The sequence below is a fragment of the Spea bombifrons genome, chromosome 2, assembly GCF_027358695.1.
Source record: "Spea bombifrons isolate aSpeBom1 chromosome 2, aSpeBom1.2.pri, whole genome shotgun sequence".
NCBI lineage: Eukaryota > Metazoa > Chordata > Amphibia > Anura > Pelobatidae > Spea > Spea bombifrons.
Genome location: NC_071088.1, coordinates 125,095,407 through 125,120,107, shown reverse-complemented (window position 1 = coordinate 125,120,107; position 24,701 = coordinate 125,095,407). Strand labels below are relative to the sequence as shown.

General features: G+C 38.4%; 1 protein-coding gene across 1 annotated transcript in view; it reads left to right on the top strand.

Annotated features, from left to right (window-relative positions):
* Positions 1-24,701, top strand: part of LOC128474120 (microtubule-associated tumor suppressor candidate 2-like) — a 144,202-nt gene that overhangs the window by 37,703 nt on the left and 81,798 nt on the right. Inside the window, exon 2 of the mRNA XM_053456389.1 lies at positions 21,253-23,581. Within this exon, the coding sequence (XP_053312364.1) occupies positions 21,449-23,581 (2,133 nt within the window). The 5' untranslated portion in view covers positions 21,253-21,448. The remainder of the gene's footprint in view (positions 1-21,252; positions 23,582-24,701) is intronic.

Below are 24,701 nucleotides of genomic sequence, written 5' to 3'. Positions count from 1 at the left end.
TTTTTCATAAATTAATGCAGCATTACTAACACCATTTTAGTACTGTTTAATGCCCAAAACATTCCCACAACACTTTAACCATGTATAGTTTTACTTCATTTATAAATTTGGGTATGAACACTTAATTATCATGTGATATCCAGGCATTGATATGTTGTTGCCAAAGGAACTCAAAAAGCTTCCCGAAACAGTGTTTCTGAGTTGTTTTACTTGATTAAATCTTCAGAGGAAGGAACACAATGACAGATCTGCTAAGGCAGATGTGTTTGTAAAGAGTAGAGTTAATGTTTTGTCTAAGTGGAACTGCACCTTTAAGGGTATATTTCATTGCATATAGATAGAAAGTATGGCTAGCAAATAGACGGCGTATATATCCACAGTATCGCTGCTACAAGGTTCAGGCTATAGATAATACTTTTCTCATCCCGTAACCTTATTTGACCTGGTTTCATTTTATGCATGCTCTAGTAATCAAATTAGTTCAAATGTTGGCAGAGCAGACTTCTCTTAGTAAAAGTATGCACATAGGGAACTATACGGGTGTTCAGTAGTATCCCTAACAATAGATGTTCCACAAAAGGAGATGTTTGCATGTGAGTTGGACTTTTCAAGTCCCTGACCTCACTCTGCAATATAAATGACCAAATCCAGGAGAATAAGTAGTTACATGTTATGTCAGATCAAACCTTGGGTTTAATTCATTTTTTTCACTGCATCAATGATACATTGTAACCAGCTACTAGCAGAATTTAAATTCTTAATCATATAGTCACCCGCAAATCACCTTTTAGTGAATAGTCCCCACCTGTCTATTGGCTTGTGCAAGTTTTGATTGGTTCAGCATATCCCAAAATACTGTGCTTCCCATATGTTTAGATTACTTAAGGTAATCATAAAATGATTTGGGTTCATGGTTTGATCTCTCTCCTGCCGACTAAAAGTTATTAGTACTGTAAATTGTTAAATTTGGTGGACTTCACCCCCACCCTTTCCATCTCTATACATACATAAATGCGGCATGGCTAGCCCTCAGATGAAATCCCTGCCCTACCTCTCGGGTAGCACTGTAAGTATTTCCATGTCATCCATAGCAACTTTTTGTTGTAGTAATTACTTTGCGTTATAATAAACAAATACATAGTGATAAAATATATGGTAAATATTCAGTTAAAACATTTAAATGTATTAATATGCTTAGATGTTGATAGTCCTGCTTGAGGCTGCTAAGGATTATTAATATAGACAAGCTGTTAAGGACTAATCATTGATAGAGGAGAGTGTTACTGAAGTATAGTTTAATTAGAAAAATGTCATCTTCTTTTATTTAATGACCCAAGTTGCTTGGCAAACCTTGGTGCGTGTATGAAAGTGATGTACGGTGCGTGTATGAAAGTGATGTACTATAAAATCCTGTACAACACTGCTCGCTCAAAGCTACTAGTACCGTACTTCATGTTAATGAATAGATTCCCTTAATAAGGTGTAGCAACTTGGAAACTAGTATCGTTAAGAAAGCAGACTAATGCTACAGAATTCAAATGACAGAATTCTGATAAGTGGTCGTGTTCAGGAGTAAGCTATTGATAATTATGTTTATTTATGTTTTCAGCAATCATGTTGGGTTAGTGGCCTGGTTCCAAAATAGATGACAGGGTTAATATGAAGAAATAGGGCATCACTGAAATTATGTGCACTCTATTTTATGATACAATAAGCTGAGAAAAGCCTATCTTCTCTGTTGCAAAGTACTTAGGTAACAACCAGGAGCTGTTTTTTCCCTGTATTTTCTTTGCAATTCCACATATTGCCTCCAGGGTGTCTGACAAGTATTGGGGTAGCATTTGCACCATGACTGGATCCCTTGTGTGCACCTTTTATGGGCTGATAAAGACCTCATTGTGAGGTCGAAAACGTTGTTGCTGTCTTCCTTTAATAAATCTGCCTGAGCTGTGAATACATAGTTGTCCCTTAGCACCACACTTCATAAAACTAGTGTGTGTGTATGTGAGTGAATGAGGTAGCTAATGCATTTCTATTTAATGTGCTTTACTAGTAGCAAGAGATTTACAGGTTCTTACCTTTTGCATGTGAAACGTACATTCATGCCATAAGAGCTGCTTCTCTTTCTAAACTATTTTATATACACATTTGCAGCAGCTGTTATATTGTTCTCCACTTTATCTATTAAGTAAAGCTGAGATTTGCACTCCAGCACTAAAAAAATAAAACCACACCGATTGTAGTACGGACAAGGTTAAATCACACACATGGAGGTTTGACACTGCAGTAGTGTCAAACCAGGGTAAATAACCAGCCCTGCCGCCATTGTATCTGCAGTCCGTCTCAAAGGATGCTGCAACTAGACCTATGTGTTACTTATCCAGGCCAGCCATAGATCTCTTTAGGGCCACATCATAAAAGTACAAAAGCCACAAATTGTGTCCAACATCCCACACAGAAGCCCCATAATGCCAAAAAGGCGACAGCTTACAGCCTTACTTTTAGCAGTATGAAGCATCACATGGGGGGCTTCTGATGTCATCGTACAATGTCACCATCCCATCTAGCCGAACCGACCTCCGCATTTGGAGTGGAACTTTACTTGACCTAAATCGCTATCTGAAAATTACCCATTTTGTGTGAAATGCATAATTAAGATGTGTGACATTGAGGTTTAATATTAAGCGTTGGATCTTTAACTTGTTGCCTTTGCGCACTTAGCTACCCATATAATGAGTGTGATAAAGAGCTGCGAATACTAAAGTTAACTGCTGCTCAAACAAGGGTTTCTAGGTTCATACAAAACTGTCATTACCCAAAGGCTACAGTATCTTTCAGGACACAAACATCTTCAGGATTAATACGAATTTAATACAGTGGGATTAATTCGCTGAAGCTGACTTGATGCAAGTTGAAGCTGCTTCTTCCATGCAAGTTGCATGAAAACAAATTCCTGCTTGAAATCCTAGCCGACCTGTATTTTAACCCCTTAAGGAGAAATGGCAGTCCCTAAACCCATTGAAAACAATGCATTTTGAGCCGTACATGTACGGGCTTTGTCATTAAGGGGTTAAAAAGCTGTGCATTTGGTTTCCAATTTATGGGGACAAATATTTCAAATTATCAACAAAATCCATTGTGTCAACCTACATTCAATATTACCCCTGACATGCCAAAAACTGATAAGCAGCATATGTGCTGTTACCAGGCTTCTCTTGGCACGGTGCTGGAAACATGTGCCGCTGCAGCTCCCAGCAGTGCTTCAAAGAATTTGGCACATCTTAACGATAAGAAAATGAATGCCTTAACGCTCCAAAAATTTACTATCTAGGTTTAAAATATTGGACATTTTCAACCTAACCTCCCTCCACTTTTCATCCCCCTGTTTTAGCCCGGACGGTTATATATGGGTGACCATCTCTTATATTAACAGGTAGCTGAGTTGCTATCAGCTTGCACTCGAATACTAAACCTAAGCTGAAAATTCTAAATAATAATAAACAACTAAATAAGCCTAAATACCAGGGCAATAAACACAAATAACAATACAAAAAAACTACATTTGTTTTATTGAAATATATTAATTCTATTATCCAGTTATACAGTGTAACAGATCTATCAATCAATCTATAATCTGTCCATCCAAATATATACGTAGATCCATCCATACACATACCTTCTCCATTCACTTAAGAAGGAGGAAGACTTTCAGGGCTGTAAAAAAACATGAAATATTTCAGCAAGAGATTTGTTACTGAAGGTCATCTTTTATGGAAGAAAGAAGGAAAATGGTAATTGGATAATACACTAAATATTGAAGACAAGAAAGTGAATTGATTTTGAAGGAACCCAAAACATTTTAATGACTTCCGTATGTAAAATGTAGGCAAGCCTTCAGAATCATTTGTGTTGGTAAGATGTTTGGTATAACTTAGCTTTTTCATAGATAACATTCATTTTTTTCACTTTAACCTCATTTTTTGATCTAAATTTGCTGGAGGCACAAGCTAGATTCCTGCGACCAAATCTCTTGGGATAATCTAATTAGGTCAAATTAATTCATGATAAAATTTATTCATCAAGGAAAAATAAACCATAATTGATTTTGCATTCTCTTTCTTCTTTAAGTTTTGAGCTGCTGCTGCTGCATTATATTTGCTTTGATTATTTTTCATTTATAAAATAAAAAGTGTAGTATCAGTAAGTATTTCAATTTATCAAACGGAATATTTTAATTCATCCAAAGGTGTTATTTAATATATTAGTCATTTCATTTTTTTATGTGCTACGAGTGTACATTGAAGGACTTAAAATTTGCCACCATTTCAACCTTATGTGATATTCCCTGATAACATTTGTACCTGATCTAAATCCCTTATACAGTATAACCCTCGGTATGCCTCAAGGTGAGTCCGCGTTAGTGTTCTGTGAGATTGATAGGGGACGCCAGAAGATTCTATTACCGTATTTGCTCGATTATAAGACGACCCTGATTATAAGACAGCCCCCCAAAATCTAAATATTAATTTAGGAAAAAAACAAAAAGCCTGAATATAAGACTACCCTATAGGAAAAAAAGTTTTACTAGTAAATATTAATTCATGTCAACAATCTTTTCATATTTAATAAAAGCTATGATTGAGAAAAATATATAATTTTTTATTTCCTTTTATTTGCCAACCTGCCCCCCCCAGTTATGCACATCTGCCCCCAGGGTTGCCACTCTGCCCCCAGAAATGCCTTATACCCCCTATTTGCCACTCTACCCCATGATGTGCCTTTTAACCCTCTATATGCCACTCTGCCTCCAGAAATGTCTTATACCCTCCTATATGCCACTCTGCCCCATGATATGCCTTTTAATGGCATATAGGGGGTTAAAAGGCATTTCTGGAGGTATATATATATATATATATATATATATATATATAACTGCTAACAGCAATCATACTCCTATCAAGCCAAGGCAGCCAGTACATGCTGGAACCTGGGGATGATAGGAATGTGAGTACAGCCTCCCTATGCCATGCTACCACCAACACCCCCCTTACACATCCATGCTATCACACACACACTCATTCACAAACATTTAAATACTCATTCATTCCATTAATCACACATACTTCACACATTAATCACAAAAAGCCTCCCCCACCCCCTTACCTGAACTGCAGATCTCTCACTCGCAGACTTCTGCAGGGGCCCGGCTGTGCGAGCAACTTCTCTGACCCCGCCCCCAGAGGAAGGAGGAGGAGGTAGAGTTATGTGAAGACTGTGCTAGCTTCCTGTTCTCCTGCTGGAAGAGACGCTGCTCGCGACCAAAGCACCGGTAAGCAGCCTGGCCCCAGCGGACATTTTTTTGAGGTCTGATTAGAAGACGACCTCGATTATAAGACGAGGGGTATTTTTCAGAGCATTTGCTCTGAAAAAACCTCGTCTTATAATCGAGCAAATACGGTAATTTTATATTCACATTGGTGGTATAACCTGATTTTATTTTCGGGGCAGACTTATAGTCATACCAGAGATCTTTCCCGACTGGCTCACTTAGAAGTTAAATAACCAGTTTGGGGAGCTTGGGCTATTTGCACGTGGGTGTACAGTTAACCCTTATTCTACCAGAAAGGGAAGAGGAAGTGTGTAGGACTAGGCATAGGGTGGGCAAGGCCAAGAGATGTCCTAGATGAGTAAGCTTTGATTCTGTGAAACCTTTAGTCTTTAGTGAAAAACTCTGATCAAGCTATGAATCAAAAAAGATGCTCCCTGTGTAGATAAAACGTAACTTTTATTAAATGGATAAAATATTAAAGCCAAATGAAGAGACACTTAAAGGGAATCAAATATGTGTCCAAAAATTCTAAATTCTGAACATGCTCCCATCAGAAGTGGTGAAGGCTAATACAGTGAGAGACTTTAAACATACATGGGATAAACCTAAACTATCCTCCATCTAAGGCAAGACCAATGATTGATTAAGTCTTTACATCAGGAAAATGGGCAGACTAGATGGTTCTTACCTGCCATCAAATTCTATTTTTCTAATAGGCTTATCTGGTAAATAAAAATAATGTTGGAATTTCAAAATCTATTCAAGTCTCCCTCCATCTGTACAGAATGTTGGACGCTGTTTCACTTATTATCAAATGTTTGTAACCAATATGTCATCTCTGGAGTGCATGGACAAAGCAACATGGTTTGCTACACAGACTACATTTTTCCAGCCCCCTTTTGCCCCTGTTTCATTTTACCATTTCCTATCAATTTCCGCCCCTAAAACCTATTTCAATGTATTGTTTAAAGCCCCTTGTCCCCTATTGGCCAGCACCCAGGCCGTTCAGGATACAGGCTTATATGAACTAGCCTTTGTATCTTTACTAATCAGACGCTGCACACAAAACATTTACTTAGATAAGATTTAGGCAGCTTCAAAAAAATGGAACAGAAGTGAAGAAAATAATTGTGAACAAATAACTGTCTACAGGAAGAACGCTTTAAGACAAAGTGCTAATCCCGGATTCTGTATCTGGTAAACAAAGAATGACTAAAAATCAATATTTCTGGCAATGAGATTTTAAAGGATGTACAGAAAGTCACTTTGATGTCTTTTACAGAAAAAAAAATATCTAAATGAAAAATAATACTCGGTTCTTTTTTACAGTAAATCTGTTTTATAAACCGTTTATAATGATTAATGCAACGGATCAGCATGCTTAGTGCTTCCATGGGAGTGGGATTTGGAAACAAAGTAGAATCACAAAAAGAATATGGATTGGTACCAAGTTTGTGTACATTCAGGAGTGGATTTACCATTCCGCCTCATGGGAAAAACTTGTAAGGAATCCTAATTTCACGGCGAAATATTGTTACTGGAATTATTTATGCTGAACAAAAAGAGAAGATGACTGGAGTATACAGTTTGGGGGAAGCAATGGGGGCTAGTAAAAAAGTTTTTGAGTCATTGTAATGGAAACCAGGTCAACTGTAGAGTCCTAGGCCATCATCACTGAGTAAAATATAGCTGCTTAGGGGTACATTTCCTGAGCCACCAAGAAGGACACAAGACTGTTTAAGTATTTTTATAGTCCATAATTTAACCTACCAAAAAAGAAAAAAAAATCACTTTAGACAGAAGCTGCAACAGAACACCGAAGCAGCCAGCCAGTGGCTAGAACGCACCCCCATTGAACTCAATGGAAGCGCCATGAAAATTAAAGGGACCACTCAGCTATCATATCCATTAATGTGTATGATATAACTGGAGTGTCCCTTTAATTTTAGCACCTCTATACCTATGCATGCTTTGTTCATATAAGCAGGGCCTTGGGTTTATGTATTAATTTTAACAAGGTACCATCATTCAGTGAAGGCTTAGGCTTCCTGATTGCTCACCGATGTCCCATTCACATGTGAAACCTTAAATGGGTTGTGAGGAAAGAACATGAAATAAATAGGTTGTCCCCAGACTGTCCTGGTTGTCCTTAATGGGAATTGGGTTGTAAACCCATGATCCTGCTGAAGATCAAAACATTATCCGGAACTCCTACACTCCTACACTTGCTTACTAATACACAAGAGAACCTGACAATGCTCTCCCTGACAGTGTAGCACCCTAGGCAACTACTTGCGTGACCTATATGGCAGGGATGTCCCTGAATAATTGACTAACCATGAATGCAACAGTTTCATCCTCATGCAGTATTAAAAGGGAGAGGAGGGCTAAGTGACAGGCTTTCAGTCTGTTTATTATGTGATGTAGCTGGGCAAGCCATAATGGGCTTAAGCCCGCTGCCTCGTTTTGCTTCAAAAGTGGAGAAGTGGAAGCCAGAGCAGATCTAAAATATTTTTCCAACTTCAGAATGTTAGTACTCACATATGGACATCTAATATTCAGCAAGTAAGCCTGACTTGAAAAGCCGAGCCCAGGGTCTGGTCAAACAGACCTGTGTCACGGATGCCAGATACGGTCCCAGAAGCGGCAAGAAGTAGGACATAGCCCAGTGATCAGAGTATATCAAATACAGAATCAAACAATACATGATGAAGGTATGTGTCTGTATACACTAATAATATGAGATATTAATCAGTTTGTGCTATACTTACATGGATTTAAATGCAGTACAGGGATTGTAGTAAAGCATTTGCTTCTTTTTACACAAGAAATGATAGATGACAGCCAGAGGGCTTGGCAACACAAACTACAGACACCAGAAGGGTAGATAGGAGAAGAATAGGAGACAAAAAAAAGTAAAATCTGGATATTAGCTAAATATGCCATGGGTAACAATGTGACCTGCCAAACATTAGTGAAGACAATGGGACAATTTAACCATCTGCAAATATATCATCTCCTTAAAGAATATGTACAGCTAAACGAAGTTATTAAAAATATGTGAGTTAAATCATTATATTGTAATTATCCCCCTTCATTGTAAGAACACAAATGAAAAAGGACACATACATGTTAATTACATAAAATTAAGTAAAGAATTAAAATTGAGAACTGGATTTTAGCAAAAAGGTAAGATAATAGACCATAGAAAACAGTCAAAAGCAGATACATTTACCAATTCTTAATGTCCTCACTGTAACCTTAACTTTCAGCTGCTTACCCTCATTCACTCACACACACTCTCAATGTCTCCCTACCTTCTCCTACTTTGTCTCTGTATCCTTGTCCCACTTATTCTCTTGCCTCTTCTTGGTCTTCTGTCTTCTTTCTTTGTCCATTTCTCCACGAACCTGGCCTCTTGGTAAACATCTGCCGCAGAGCTCACCCTCATTCTTCCAATTGGGAGGAAGCGTGTGCCTGGAGGCATACCCTTTTGCAGAATTTTACTAGGTTGTCAGATTTACGGAGAAGCAGACATAGAAAGAAGACAAAAAGAACACAGGCGAAGAAGAAGAGTCAGAAGAAGCTGAGCTGTGGAAAATGACAGGGACACAGAAACGGTCAGTAGAGAAGGTAGGAAGACATTGAGAAAGAATGTGAGAGAGCGAGCGTGAGTCAGACATTACAGTACATTAATTTATATAGCACCAGCAGATTTTGTAGTGCTTTACTCTTTTTTTCCGAAGAGTTGGGTTTTCAGAGAGCTTTTGAAATTTACATATGAGAAAGAAAATCTGGCAGACTGGAGAAGGGAATTTCAGTTCAGGTGAAATACTGGATGCGGGAGTGGGAAGAAGTAGTGATGGTAGAATTGAGATAAAGGTAATGAGAGGAACAAAAGTAGAGGTTAAAGGTGTATTTGGGTTGGAGGGTAAGAGTGAGTGCAGGTGAGACAAATTCAGAGCTCTTTGTTTTGTTTTCGTTTGTTTTGTTGGGGATCCCTCCTCGTTTTCATGTATTTGTATGCATTGACAAAATGGGCAAATCACGTTAAAATGTAAATATATATAAATTAGAATGCACAAGTCTAGTACATATCACACGGCCTAACATTAAATACCAAAAATATTTATGTGTTGCCTAATGCAAATAATAGACTGATGGTGGGAGATATTTTAGTGATATCAGGGGTGAGCCTAGGATCACTGACATCTGGGAGCAAGATTTCTTTTTGCCCACCTAGGCCCCTTACCCTCTTCTGTAACTAACATACATGCAAACTTCCTCAAATACCCAAACTCTAACACTTTCTCTGTGCAAACTGTGTGTTACCAACATTACGTTACATTGCGTTACGCTGCCGAGCACTTTGCTTACAGGGGCTCTTGGGTACGGCGCATTTAAAACACCTGGCGAATGTGCATTAAATCTTGACAATGGATTGTTGCAATGAAGTTTTTTTAACCCCTTAATGACAAAGCCCATACATGTACGGGCTCAAAATGCATTATTTTCAATGGGTTTAGGGACCGCCCATTGTCCTTAAGGGGTTAATCCACATTAGTACAAAGCAGAACCAACAACAGAAATCCATACCATAAATTGGAACACTTTGCTTCCCACAGAAGTAATCAAAGTGTATTTGAATAAGCATAGAACATTATAACCTAAGCCTCCAAAATCAAGTACAATATAAAGACTCACATAGAACTTGATCTGTCCTTAAATTAATATGCTCCTTACAATTATAGAGAAAAAGAAAATTAATACATTAAGCTCACTTCTATCGAAATCCTTGGAAAATTTCCAACACTTGTAAATTAGTCAAGCATATAAATAATCTTTCACGCGCAGGCACTTTTTTGTAGCCAAGATGATTAGAAACAGTTTATTAAGCACGGAAAAGAGTTGCTTTCTTAGACAATTGCATCATGCAGTGTTTTAAGCAAGTAGAGTAATTGACCAATTAATTTAAAAATAGGGGTAAAAATAGACTTCTTTGTTTCTTGTTTACAATTTAATTATAATAGTGTTTATTCTTAACACAGGCATCAAAAACAAAGAAATATAACCAAAAGTAAATGATCTGCATTGCAAAATCTATCTCTCACATTCTATTATACTCTAATATCAAGTAGAAAGGTTAATGCTTCACAGACAGGAGTGCCTTCTATAAAAGAAGGTCCAAGAAAGGTCTTCCTCTTTCTCCTCTCTATTACAAGGGAGAAAATCAAACTGATAGTCCATCCTTTTAAATTGGTTTAATGGTAACCTTTAGCACATGCACATAATACCAATGGTAACAAGTGATTTACAGTACCAAACTATTTACAAGATGATCAACGCAGCATATTGTCATAAATCAAAACCTCCTGGAACAATCAAACATGGATTAGTGTTTATTGAATTCCAAGATACAAATGATCCTGTTACAAACCTTACGTTAGATATACTTTAGCTGGAACGTAGGTGTTCAGTTTGTTGCTAGCCGAGTAAATTGCATAAAGTAGTAACATGATTATCTCTTCAGTGAGTCTCTAAAAACCACAATTTAATCAGGCTTTTGTTTCACCACCTACATCATCAAGAATAGCACATGTCCCCAGCATTTTCCCCAACAATCAAATACATCAGGAGAACAGAAGACATCAGCCAAGGTTTGGCAATTGCTTCCCCAGATGTTATAAGACTACAGCTATCATCTGTCGTAGCCCGCCTTTGAGGTTGTCTTTGTTTTGAGGACATATTATGTATGGAGAAGGTATCTTTAATACATAGCTAAACATTTTCACAACATTCTCTAGAGTAGAGTTTTTCCTCTATTTTTCCCCTATGTCCTTGGTCATAAAATCGATATAACCAAGTTGAGCGGCATCAACTACCTGAGGATCATCTTCTGCACGGTCCTAGCGGGAAGCTGGGAGGCTGGTGATGCGCAGCAGGTCAGCGTTGAGGGCTCCTCGGTCAAGTAACACATATATTATTCATTATAGGGTCCAGATAAGTAATTGGTTAACAGAAATATAGAGAGTCCCTGTATTCTGTCACAGCTTAACATCACCAAAAATGTGCTCTTTGTCATTTTATTACTCCTGGACCTGCCCAGCTATTTGAGATTTAAAAAGGAAAATGGCAACAATAAGATAACTCAAGACATGTTGGAGGTCAAGTAAGGAGGCAAACAACCATTCAACAATCATTTATGGCAAGAATCAAGGGCAATGAAAAGAAAAAAAACAATTCTACTTTTTAGACTGTTTTTTAGATCATATGAAAAGAAGTAGCTTCGGTTTTAAGTGATGAAACTCATCATGTGGAAGTAGAACAAGCTGGGACTTTTTCTCCTTTGATGAACAAGCATCATTTCTGCTTAGCTTTACTTATGGCCATATGGTAATATAATGTTATAGTGTAGGGACAATTATTTCTTAAAATAATATTGCTGATAACTGCAGAGTTAATTCCAATGGGAAGGATGGAGATGCATTGCTTTAAAGGCATTAAACGGACAGGGCCTAATTATAGCCCTACTGTACGTTTCTCCCAGAATTCCATAAAACTGACATACTATACTGTAGTAGCAGCAGCCAAGCTTGCAATAGCACAGCACTAGTGGGATCCATGACCAGGGCCATCTTTAAGTACATATACGTAGGTCTCACACCTCAGGCCCTGCACTTCGGAGGACTTCACAGTGGAACTGCTCATCACCACCTGTGATATCTAGTCCCAGAGTGGGAGCACAGCTTGCTTCTTCCGATGCACAAATAAGCCTGGAAAATTCTTACAGCTCCAAGTTACACAAATCCTCAGGACCAGCCAGTTGTAGACATTTTAAATAATATTCATATTATGGAAGTTCTATGCAAGTACTTTTAATATGCATTCCCAAAAAAGCTCTAGAACAATTTGCAAGGGGGACACCACGGAAATTTAGAGGGACCACTGATGACTGTAGTGTTTCTTTGTTGTATTATTATTATTATTATTATTATTTATTGTTTTTATTATAATATATATGGATATTATTATATATTTCTTACCAAATCTCCCTGGTTTTATTATAAAGATTATATTTTGCTGAGTAACCCCACAGATTGGTTTATGTTCTCTTTTTAACAAGACTGATTAACAAGGTTGATTTTCAAAAAGGAGCCCCAAGACTTTCAGTATAAGCCTATTCTGGAAGAGGTATTGCCTGGGAATCCAGGAAGATGACACGTTTAATTTATATATAACAACTTCAGTTTGGCTGAATGCATTAATTATCTATTACAATATACTAAAGGGGATGCATGAGACTTGTGATATGTGCTCCTAGTGTTTAGTGTTGCTGTCCATTATTATGACATGAGTAACCACATTCAGCCATTTTTCACATGTTGCTGATCAGCAATATGTGGAACATATAGCTTAAGTTGCCCAGTGGCCGGTATTTGACTGGTTTGAAATTTTTTTTAAAGGTCAAGCTGATTGCCGGTTGGATACTTCAGCCATCTCTATAAAAAGAGGATTTTTTTAAAGGGAGGAGTATCTCTGTGCATAGAGGTAACAATGCATTTAAGTAAGCCTTCGGGAGAAAGGTCATGGAGGTTTAGAATTCTTATGATTCAACCCTCAAACTCCAGGTCTCCTGAAAACACGTTACTTGTCTTAGCATTGTGCAATATCTCTTACCTCCCTCTGCAGCTTTCTAGGACTCACTTTTTTTCTAAATAATTGGCATTTGTAAATTCCCTTTTAGTTAAACTCAGCAAAGGTATAGAGGTGGGACAATTGTTTTCTGGATCAATAGAAATAGGAACAAAGTGAACTTGATGCACTGATGCCTCTTTACTTTAAATCTTAGAAGCTTTAATGAAAAGTAACTTGGTTAGTGAGTATGCTCAGTGATCTGTGTATAATAATAATGGTCATACACAAAGTCTAGCTGTACTTTGCATGTACTTTTAAATAATGCATAAGTTTCACATCTCTCAGTGATTAATAACAAAATATTTTTATACATTATGTAAAATGTAATCCCCAAGAAGCATCTTTCAACAATTACAGGCACAGGCAGCTCGGAGTGGACTCTGTAGTCGGACTGGCAGGGGGGGCTGGGGAGACTCAGGCAGGGCACACGGCAGGAAGCCCTCAGGCAGACGCGGTCAGGGCCGACCTTAGGTGTTCAGGCGCCCTGCGCGGACTACTTCTCTGGCGCCCCTTGACAAAAAAGGGGAAAAAAGGGTAGGGTGGCCATTAGTGGCTGCAGATAGGCATGATGGTAGGTATGCAAAAGGATGCTGGCAGGCAGGAACCCTTGTTCTGTTAAAATGAATAACTGGCAATCATGGTTAGATTACTTTTATTGTCTTGAAAGATTAGTTTTTTGAATAGGAATAGGACTAACTGTCTTGTTTATTACACACAGTGCATATTTCACATTTCAAGACAGTGTAATAACACATATTATTATGACAGACCTACATCATTGTGTGCTTGTCATGGCATTTGTATTACACAATATTCTGTAATTTTTTTCATATTAAACTTTGCATATAGAAATGTATCTTTAATATATGAAAAGCTGAGACATAAACTGCTACTTGAGGGGGGTAGTGGCGTAATGACCATGGGTATACCTGGCCATGCCTGGGATCTTCCCGGGGCAGGCGTCTCAGAGCTCTTCCTCTTCTTCTTACAAATGGTGTTTGGAAGTGACGATTATACTGTACTGTAGGGATTGAATGTTACCACATTCAAACCACAAGCTTTATCGTAATCCATCTGTTCTAGGACCTGAGTCTCCAATCTCAGCCCATGCTGCAATGAGAAATATTTTAAAATATGTATTTTTGTGTTATCTGAGAAAAGCAGCCCCTGCAAACACTTACTTATTTTAATGCTGCACCACTTAAATTTAATACAGCGGTGATGTTATATATATATATATTTTTAAAAAATAGCAAATTCTGTCTAATACCAAAACACTGATTCTACAAAAAACTGGAAACGGACCAATCTAGTTGCCCTTAAAGGTAAACAATGTCCTCTTAAAATACCCGGGAGTAGCAAAATAAATGTAAAGGCTGACTACTTGACTAAATAGTTGGTTTCAGCTAACTGTATTAACATAGAATTCTGGAAAAAGAAAAGATACAAGTGCAGTGTAGACACTTCATTTTGCAGTTCGTTAGAGTTTGTGATACCCTTTAGTTGACCAGTGTTAGAAGAATAAGATGAATTATCACATTAGCGTACAAGACCTTATTTATCCCTCCTTTAGATGGAATTATTCTCCCTTGCCCCATTTCCAGTACCAGCACCAGTACACACCAGAAATGGTTTTGGAAAAATAAGGAATCTGGAAAGCTTATTTAGTGGAGACCTTAAAGGGACGTGAAAAGAACCTAAAGTCACGTGTTATGTGTTGAAGTGAATAAATAATAAAGGTGAAAAAAACAAGTATGTTATTTCCCAAACAAGACTGCAGCTACCCACATAAAAACACTCTTCCTCAAAGTGTAGAAATACAGGCAAACAAAAAGAAATATGGGGCGCAGAAACATATACGGGAAAAGACAACTGAAGTAAAATATAATAATATCTTTAATAATAAATGTGAATATAAAATTAAGCTAAAAAAGTGCAATATATAGGCCAAGGGTCAATATAACCAGCAAAATGCACTTACATTAAGTCCATGCACCCAAAGTGCATAAAGTGTGTATATAAACGAACCACCGATTGTGGAATAAAAGACAAAGTTCAGATAAGTCCTTCCAGATTCTTCTAAACGCGTTTCGCCGACTTGGCTTCTTCAGTAGAAGTTTATTCAGTCCGGTAAGTCCATATATAAACCTATTGGAATATTATATAAAAATATAGATAAAATAAAGCTGAGAGTGGGGCTGTGATACAATGGATGATAAACTAATCCATAAAAGCTAAAATGTCAAGTTCCATATTTAGTCCCCCTTTTTTGTGTGTCTGGAACTTGTAAATCCATTCAGTCTCTCGTTTGGCCAACATTTCTTTAATATGGGTGCATGGACTTAATGTAAGTGCATTTTGCTGGTTATATTGACCCTTTGCCTATATATTGCACTTTTTTAGCTTAATTTTATATTCACATTTATTATTAAAGATATTATTATATTTTACTTCAGTTGTCTTTTCCCGTATATGTTTCTGCGCCCCATATTTCTTTTAGTGGAGACCTTAAACCACAGGCCAGAGGAAGGACAGTTCCTGTTACTCTTGGCCAAGTTCAAAGAACGGGTTCCACATAGTGGATACTGGATAGATTGGCCCTTTGTGGTTGTATAGCTTCTTGGGGTCTCAAGTAGTTACTGTTTTTTTTTCTTCTGAATAATATTTGTCTTGTGTGCTGTACTGCACATACCTTTTCACTTCAGATAATAACTTTTTGGTTCATACAAAAACATACATTTTGGTTCTAAGTGCATGTACTATAGGTGTGCACCGTTCCTTCTACTTAAAGATAGATCCAGTCTCATGCTATGCAATAAGTATTTCCAATTAGCAATGCTTGTGCAGATTCTGTTTGGTTTATGAATATAGATATAAATGTCTGACACTCCATTCATTGCAAGGCATCCATATTAATAATCTTCTGTCACTGGAACACTGTCTGTGGTCAGTGTTCTGTCTGGGAGTAGATGGTAATTAGTGCTAATGAGGAAATTATTATAGCTTTTACATTACATGCTCTTCTTGATATGTACTGAGCTAACATTTATAAAGATTAATTAGCTTTGACTCTCAAGGTGGTACACAAGGAGGAGATGAGGGATGATTATGTTAATTAACAAGGAAGAAAGGCTATTGGTCCATGACTGTGAATGGTCTACTACCAATACATATGAAGCATGAATGTGTTATTACAGCAACAATCTATACCCCCCCCAGTAATAAATGCATGTTAAAGTTTGTAAGCACTTTAATATGTATTCTTAACCTGTAAAAATAAAAAAAAGTATGCTTACCTGTAGAAGATGTTACAACTTGAGAGCTCTGGGAGTATTCTGCCCCATCTCTTATCAGCTTTGGTGCCAGTTTTGGCTGCTTTAAGTACTATTCAATCCTATGATTACAGTAAATTTTCATGGGTAGATAACATGTGAGCTCTGAAACTGCTGGTCCTATTCACTAAGGAGTCAACCATACTGCTAACATAACACCCACGACAATGCCATACACAAACACCAAACACACTCACTGCACACATTCAAACACTATACACTTTCACATACACACTCTCTCTCTTTCTCACACACACACACACACACTGACCCTAACACATTATATATAACCTCCTAACATGCTAGGTTGCAAAGTAGTCCAACCCTGAGCAAATTTGCAAATACATGTAAGGTTGTGTGTTTTGCAGGCGCATAAATAGGTGCATCACAACTTGCTTGCCAACTTGCATTCTCTTGTTGTTTGGGTAATAGATATGCTTGAGTTTGCACAGCAAAACATCTCCTGACCACAAAATATATAACATTCAAATTCCTCCTTCCTCCATTTTCAGATAGAATACCAAAGATCAATAGGAGCACTAATCAATTGCCTAATCTGCCTATATGATACAGACATCTTATAGAAAGTATACATTGTAATGAAGATATTACTTCTGTTTTTAAGAAACAGAAATTAATTTGGTCTTTTGCAAAATACCAGCAGTAACAGGGGCGTACCTAGAGTATTTGGCACCCGGGGCGGATCCTGTAAGTGGCACCCCCCCCCCAAATGTAAAGACATCTACAAAATTATGTTGGCAAGAATATTTATTGCACCAATTTGTAAACTGTATGTCAACTGTAAACAACAAGAAATCTGAAAAAATAAATTAATAACTTATAAGTAAAATAAATATGTTTAAATAACATTTACTGAACATATAATAGTGCTTTCTTTAATAACCCCCCCAAAAAAACAACAAACACAACAAGTTTCTAAGAAGACCTAACAAATGAGTGACAAACATTACAAATTAAGTACTGGCTAAGCAGCTAAAGACACTATAAACAAAAAAAAATTCTGATATTATAATCAGGAGTCACCATAACATTGTTCTCTTTTTATTTAAGCATTTGCATATATAGTGGTGTTGCCATGTCGACTCATGATTATATATACCATATGAACCAGACACTGACTGTGGTATAGCATGACACCTATCACTATATGCTGAGCCAGGCAGTGACGGTGGTACAGCATAATGCCTATCACTCTATACTGAGACAGACATTGACGGTGGTGCAGCTTAAGTAATTTCATTATATATTGAGGCAAACATTACAGTGAAACAGCATAACTCCTATCACTATACACTGAGCCAGATACTACAGTGGAACAGCATAACACCTATCACTATAACTGAGCCAGATATTGATGGTGGTACAGCATAACCGCTATCTTTATATACTGAGCTAGACACTTATAGTAGTACAACATAACTATCATTATACACTGAGGCAGACATTGACAGTTGTGCAGCACAACTGCTATCATTATATACTGAGACACGCGCTGACAGTAGTACAACTTAACTGTTTCCATTATATACTGAGGCACGCGCTGACGGTGGTACAACATAACTGTTAATATATACTGAGGCCCACATTGCCGGTGATACAGGATAACACCTATCACTTTATACTGAGCACACATTGACGGTGGGGCAGCGTAATCCATATCACTATACATTGAGCCTGACATTTACAATAATGCAGCATAACCCATATCACTATATACAAAGCCATTGATGTGGTGTAGGCCTACCACTTCAGTGTCTGGCTTAGTATATAGTGGTAGGGGTTATGCTGCATTATTGTAAATGTCTAGATCGATGTATAGTGATAGGGATTATGTTGTACTGCCCTCAACTGCAGATCAGGGGAAGACTGTGAGAGTCAGTACAGCCTTCCCTTCTTCTGACTGCACCGTGACATTGGGAGGTCCTCTCCCCGTAATCATCCCCAAAGTCCATTTGTCCCCTACGTCACTAAACCACAACTCTCTTTTAATTACTCCCTGTAGTTCAGGTATAGATCAAATAAACAACACATGGAAACAGCACGTGCAACTGAATAAGACATAAATATCCTGTATTTACAGGTATACATAAATAATGTATGGAAACATAGCATTGCAGGTATAAATCAACAGAACACACAAACCCAGCATTGCAGGTATAGATCAACTGGAAATCACTCAGCACTGAAGGTATAGATCAAATAAACAACACATGGAAACAGCACCCCAGGTATTGATCAACTGAATAAGACATACAAATCCTGTATTTGCTGGTAAACATAAATAATGTATAGAAACATAGCATAGCAGATATAGACCAACACATTAACACACAAACCCAGCTTTTCAGGTATTGATCAATTGGAATTCACATAAAAACTCAGCATTAAAGTTATAGATAAAACACCATAAATTACAGGCATAGATCACAGATTGCACACCCCAAAGCCAGCGTCCACATTGCCCACATAGAACCTGACCAGCACCCTGCGGTGAGGGTGCAAGGCCTCTGTCTCCCAGCTCTGCCACTGTACGGAACAGTATAGAGTGATGGGAGTTATGATGTACTTTAGAGCATAATTATAATGAAAAAGACATTGGAAATGGTACAGCATAACACCCATCACTCTCACACACTTACCAATCCACACTTACCAATCCACAGATTCCACACATACCAATCCACAGATTCCACACATACCACACATACCAATCCACAGATTCCACACATACCAATCCACAGATTCCACACATACCACACATACCAATCCACAGATTCCACACATACCACACATACCAATCCACAGATTCCACACATACCAATCCACACATACCAATCCACAGATTCCACACATACCAATCCACAGAATCCACACATACTAATCCACACATACTAATCCACACATACTAATCCACACATACCAATCCACACATATACCAATCCACACATATACCAATCCACACATATACCAATCCACAGATTCCACACATACCAATCCACTCTCACTGTCACTCAGTCTTAATGAATGATTTCCTACCTTCTTTTCTACTTCTTTTCTTCTTAAAGCAGTCTTTTCTTTTTACAGCAGTCTTCCTCTTCGCTCCTCTTCTTCTGTCTTCTTCCGGGTCAGAGGGCACTGTGGGCGCGGCTTCAGTGCCGCCGGGGTTTGTTGTCAGATCCCGGCGGCACTGAAGCCGCGCCCACAGTGCCCTCTGCACAGCAGCAGTTGCCGCGCGGATCGCAAGGGAGCAGAATCGGAGGTCTTTAACAGACCTCCGGCTCCCTTGAGTGATTTTAAGCCGGTTCAAGGGAACCGGCTTAAAATCACTCAAAGGAGCCGGAGGTCTGTTAAAGACCTCCGATACCGCTCTCTTGCGAGCCTGCTCCTCCAGCGGCGGACATTACTGTCCGTCTCTGGAGGGGTGCCGGGTGCCGGCAAGTTGGCACCCCCCTGATGAGCGGCACCCGGTGCGGACCGCCCCCCCCCGCCCCCCGCTAGGTACGCTACTGAGCAGTAAGATTACAATTGACTTTATATCTTGAAACCTAATCCCTCATCCATAAACAATGGTTTTCAGGTAATGAGAATGAAAAATTATAATTATCTAGCACAAATTTAAGTTACTTCATTTCCTCATTTTGTTCGGCTATGAGGCAGGTACCTTTTTCATTTCTGTGATTATATTTAGTAATAAACCCATTACATTTTCAGGATATGAATACAGACTCAGAGTAACTCATAAAACCAGATGTAGCTTTAATTGTGAATTATGTTCTCTTTAGTAATCTTTATTGTAAAAATCAAATTGCAATTCACCATCAAATCGTTGAAAGGTTGTTTTGCAAAGGAGCCAAATTTCTGCCGACTGCAATTTGTGAAACTAAATTTGTAGTTTAAAACATATTATTTCCTTCCTTTGCATTTTCCTCACATTTAAAGCATCTAAGACTGGGGCTCATTACTGAGTGCTTTACAAATAGTTATTGCTCCAAAAAGACTCCATACCTAACCTAATTGGACAATTTACCAATAAAAACATGGGATTTGACAGCAGAAACATTCAGCCATTCTTTTATTACCTGCCAAGGTTCCTAACAGCCACAGTTGTACATGGCTAGAATAGGGACTGACCTATTAAAACAGATCATTGTATCAACTTTACAGGTGACAAGTCCCACTCCATCATAAAGCCACTCCCCGGAAGCGAGAGAGCTCCTGGTAGCCCACCTAAGGAAGTTCTCAGTTATCGATATGATGTCATACCCTGACACGCCACTTTAAAAGCTCACGAAATGGCAGCATAGGTAATCTGAGTGAGATCTCTGATGCAAAAAGGCAGACCTCAGAGGTAGTAACAATGAAAGTTAGATATAAGAGATATCTCATTGGGTGGGGGGTATGCAAATACTGAGAACAGGTACAGGGGTTTGCTAATGGACTACCAGGTCCATCAACTTAAAAATCAGCCCTGGTCATTCTTTCACTTATACCCATGCATTTCCACCATGGTCCCCTGTAATGTTAAGAATTGATTCTCCAGTCCTGAGTTCCTTTTCACTGTATTCCCATCAACCAGTTTGCTAAAGTGTTCCAGATATTTTTAATCTCAGGGATAACTGTAAAAGATGAAAGATTAAAAAGTAACATTGACCTAGAAAATACTGTTCACGTTCTCAGCTACGAGTTGCGTGTGTGATGAGGCTAATTGATCTACTTATAAGAATTATTAATGTTTTTAGCTTTTAGAACTTGCTCTGCTATTACGTACAATATTACATACATTTTTTCCTTTTCTCTCTGCCTTATATGATTTGTATGTCTCAAATGTTCAAAATGTTTTCTATAAAACATGTAATGTTTTTTTTTTCTTTGTAGGTTAGCAAGGGATGTCTCACATCAGAAAAGAAAAGCAATCCTCACTCCTCCAATGAGTATATCTACTCAGAATGAGCTGCTCTTAAAGGAGGTGAAAACCAAATTTGGAACATTGAAACAAATGCTGTAAAATGGCAAAGTGAGCCTGACTATTTCCTTGCTTGGACTCTTTTCAGAGAGTAATTATTGCCCCAAAATGAGTTCACCTTTGGTACCAAGCAAGTCATGCTGTGATGAACAGCAGGGCAACAGCAACGAAGACCAAAATGACAATGAAAGTGGGACAGCAATTGATGACAGCAATGCCAACAAAATATTTTCCACTGTAAGGACCCATGACCAGGTTGAGGTAAATAGTGGTGAAGAGGAAACAAGTGCTTTACAATCTTGGCAAACAGAAAACCTTCCACAGTCACAGAAGGAGCACAGTTTAGGACTGCATTATGGTCAAGGACCTCGGTCTTGTGGCCAAGCTTTAGGCGAACCAAGGCAACATTCACCAACTAATAGACATTTAAGCAAAAGCTGCATGACGGATGATGCCAAGGACAGTCTAAAGTTCTCTTCTACTCATGGACTAGCTCAGATACACTCAAAGACCAGCACCCAAGACAGAAGCTCACTAATACCCATAAATAAAGTTAGTGATCCTTCCTTTATTAGTTATACTAATAATGTTGGTACCATATCACCAAATGAACGTTTCAAAGGATTTTCATTAGCAAAATCAGGTATATATTCAACAAAATCAGAACCTTTTGTAAAAGACCGTATTTTACTTACTCCACCTATGGACTCACCTTCTAAGTATTTACAATGCAGTGAAACATCAAATTTTGGAATCAGGGCCCCGGATCCTTCTATACACATTGACCCTTTATATGGACTACCCAGTCACACACTCAGTAATACCTCAGAGGAAAAAAAGATTGTGATTTATTCAAAGCCACCTACCTCAGATACTAGTGTCTCTGAATTTCCTACAGGTGAAAGAACCACACCACATGTGAACAAGCACAGCACATTACAGCAACCTACAAATATGGATCATCACTCACGTTTATCTCCTAAACCTCAGGTAACACCAGAAGCACAACTACATCAGGGTCAAACAAATGTACCATCAGAACTAGATTCAAAATGTCTGCCTTCCAAGGCTACAGGTCAACACAGAGCAGAGCATTTTATGTTTGGTGATTTGTCAGGAAAAAGAGGGGGAACTTTGTCTGAAAGCAGAGTTTCTCTTCCTAGTGTTTCAGCAAGCCGTCCACAGTCAAATCGAACAGCAAAGCAGTCCGACGTAATTTTATGTGGCAGCCCTACAACACTGAATTCCAACAGTTCAAGTTTAAGACAAGAGGAATGCATTGGAGGCAAATCATGTAACGAACTGAAAACGTCTCAGGATTGCAATCATCCAGACAGCAAGTCACAAGTAATAGAAACATTAAAAAATAAAGAGTCTACCATCAAACCTGCTTTAAGAAAAACAACATCATTCAACGAATCTCTAGGTAATAAAATGTATCTCAATAAAGACAGAGTTTCAGGGGAAGACTATCTTTCTCAAGACAGTGACAGTAACTTTTTTTCAAGTAGCAGTGCAAATGCCTTGAAAGATAAAATTGCTTCGGTCGATAACAGAAAGACAGCTGTTGGGAGAAAACTTCAGACAGATGTTTTAAAAGCCAGTATGAAAGAGAGTCAAAAGAACTCAGCAGATACCTTATTATGTTCCCCCATTCCCTTAAGCCCGGTGGCAGCAGTAAATATTAATGATCAACGGACGGCTTTGCTGAGCAGCTTGAAGGATCTCAACACAGTTCACACTGACAGATTGTCACCTTCTTTCGCTCTACCTCCTATTGAGAGTACACAGTTGTTCAACATATCCCCTAAAGCCAGTAACAAGACACTTTGTAACAGTGGTATCCCCAAACCAATCCTAATACATCCTAAAGCTCCCATTACAAATGAAGGGGAAGTGGAAAACAACAGTAAAGACAAAAATGAAGAGGCAATTGAACCAAATCTTTTAGTGCCTAAACCCAAGCAAGTGAGGCCGAAAATCATTACATACATCAGAAGAAACCCTCAAGCAGTAGATGGGCTCCCTTTTGGACAAATGAGTATGCCTTTTGGAGTCCCTTCGTGTACTGTTCCGATACCAAAAGAACACGAGATATTGAGTGGTGACATTAAATCTTCCAGTGTGTTGGATAAATACAAACCTGACATACAAAAACCGAGGATATTTAGTGCTGGCCTGATGGTGTCTACAGTACAGCCACCTGGACACCATTCATTGGAGGAGGTAAGGGAGGTTCATGTGCTAGGCCTCTACTCAGTGATAACTATGTTTTGTACGTTAGAGATTTTGGTGAACGCGTTGCCTTACCAGATTGTGGCCAGTGATGTATTTACCTTTCGGCCCATCATAGGCCTGACCTAGGGCAGTGCCCCCCAGTTGCTTCCCCCTCCTTAGTAGGCTAAGTACAATAATGAGTGCTGCATACCTTTAAGAAATGGAACAATGGCATATGATGCCATATCCTGGTGTGCTTTGTCATAAAGGTGTGCATCAACTTTTAATGGAGTCTAAGGAGGCTTTGCTGACCCATCACAGTCTCCATAGCACTAATAGGTCTGTAGATCTCCCTTGTAACCAGCCTTTTGTGCAGCGGGACACAGGAGGGTTGATTGCCCCGTAGAAGGTGATCTGCCCCCCCCCATTTTGTACCAGGAGAACTGCCATGAACCTGCCCCCCTAGGCCTGGTCAGCCTAGCCCAGGACTAGATTGTAGCCACTATGCACCACTGTATAATAGCTATTTATTATGCTTTTTGTAGTTTATAAACACCTTCGTGATCGTTTTCTCAATTAATAACTTTGTTTAGATATTGTACAAAATACTCTTAAAATACATTGTATTGTTTACTTGGGAGTGTTCTGCAAAAACTGTTACAAGGTAAACACTCTCTGAAATCTAACCTTTAGGTGACCTTCCAAATGAATGGGTTCCTCGTTAAATACTGTACCACATGTTCAAACAAATTTAAGTCTAATGTTCTTTTTTGTAGTTTTGTTATTTTATTGGTGTTAATTCCATGACATAATACAGACAGTTATCATCACAAGAAAAGCCATGCATTCATCACCATTTAAAACAAATAATAATAAAACCAAGAATAAACCAAAAAAGTACTACTGTGTTCTAGCAATATCCTTACAATGCTGTTATAGGCATATGCATAGTACAATTAGTTTTGTGGACAGTTTTTGTGTACTACATTGACATGTGACTTAAACTATATGGCCATATACAAGATCGCAGGGCCACCCCTATACCAATAAATCCGGTGGGGCCCAGATGAGAAATATTGTCAATAGGCCTAATGTGCTTTTTTTGTTTTTATTTGCCAACCTGCCATGCATATCTGCCCCCCAG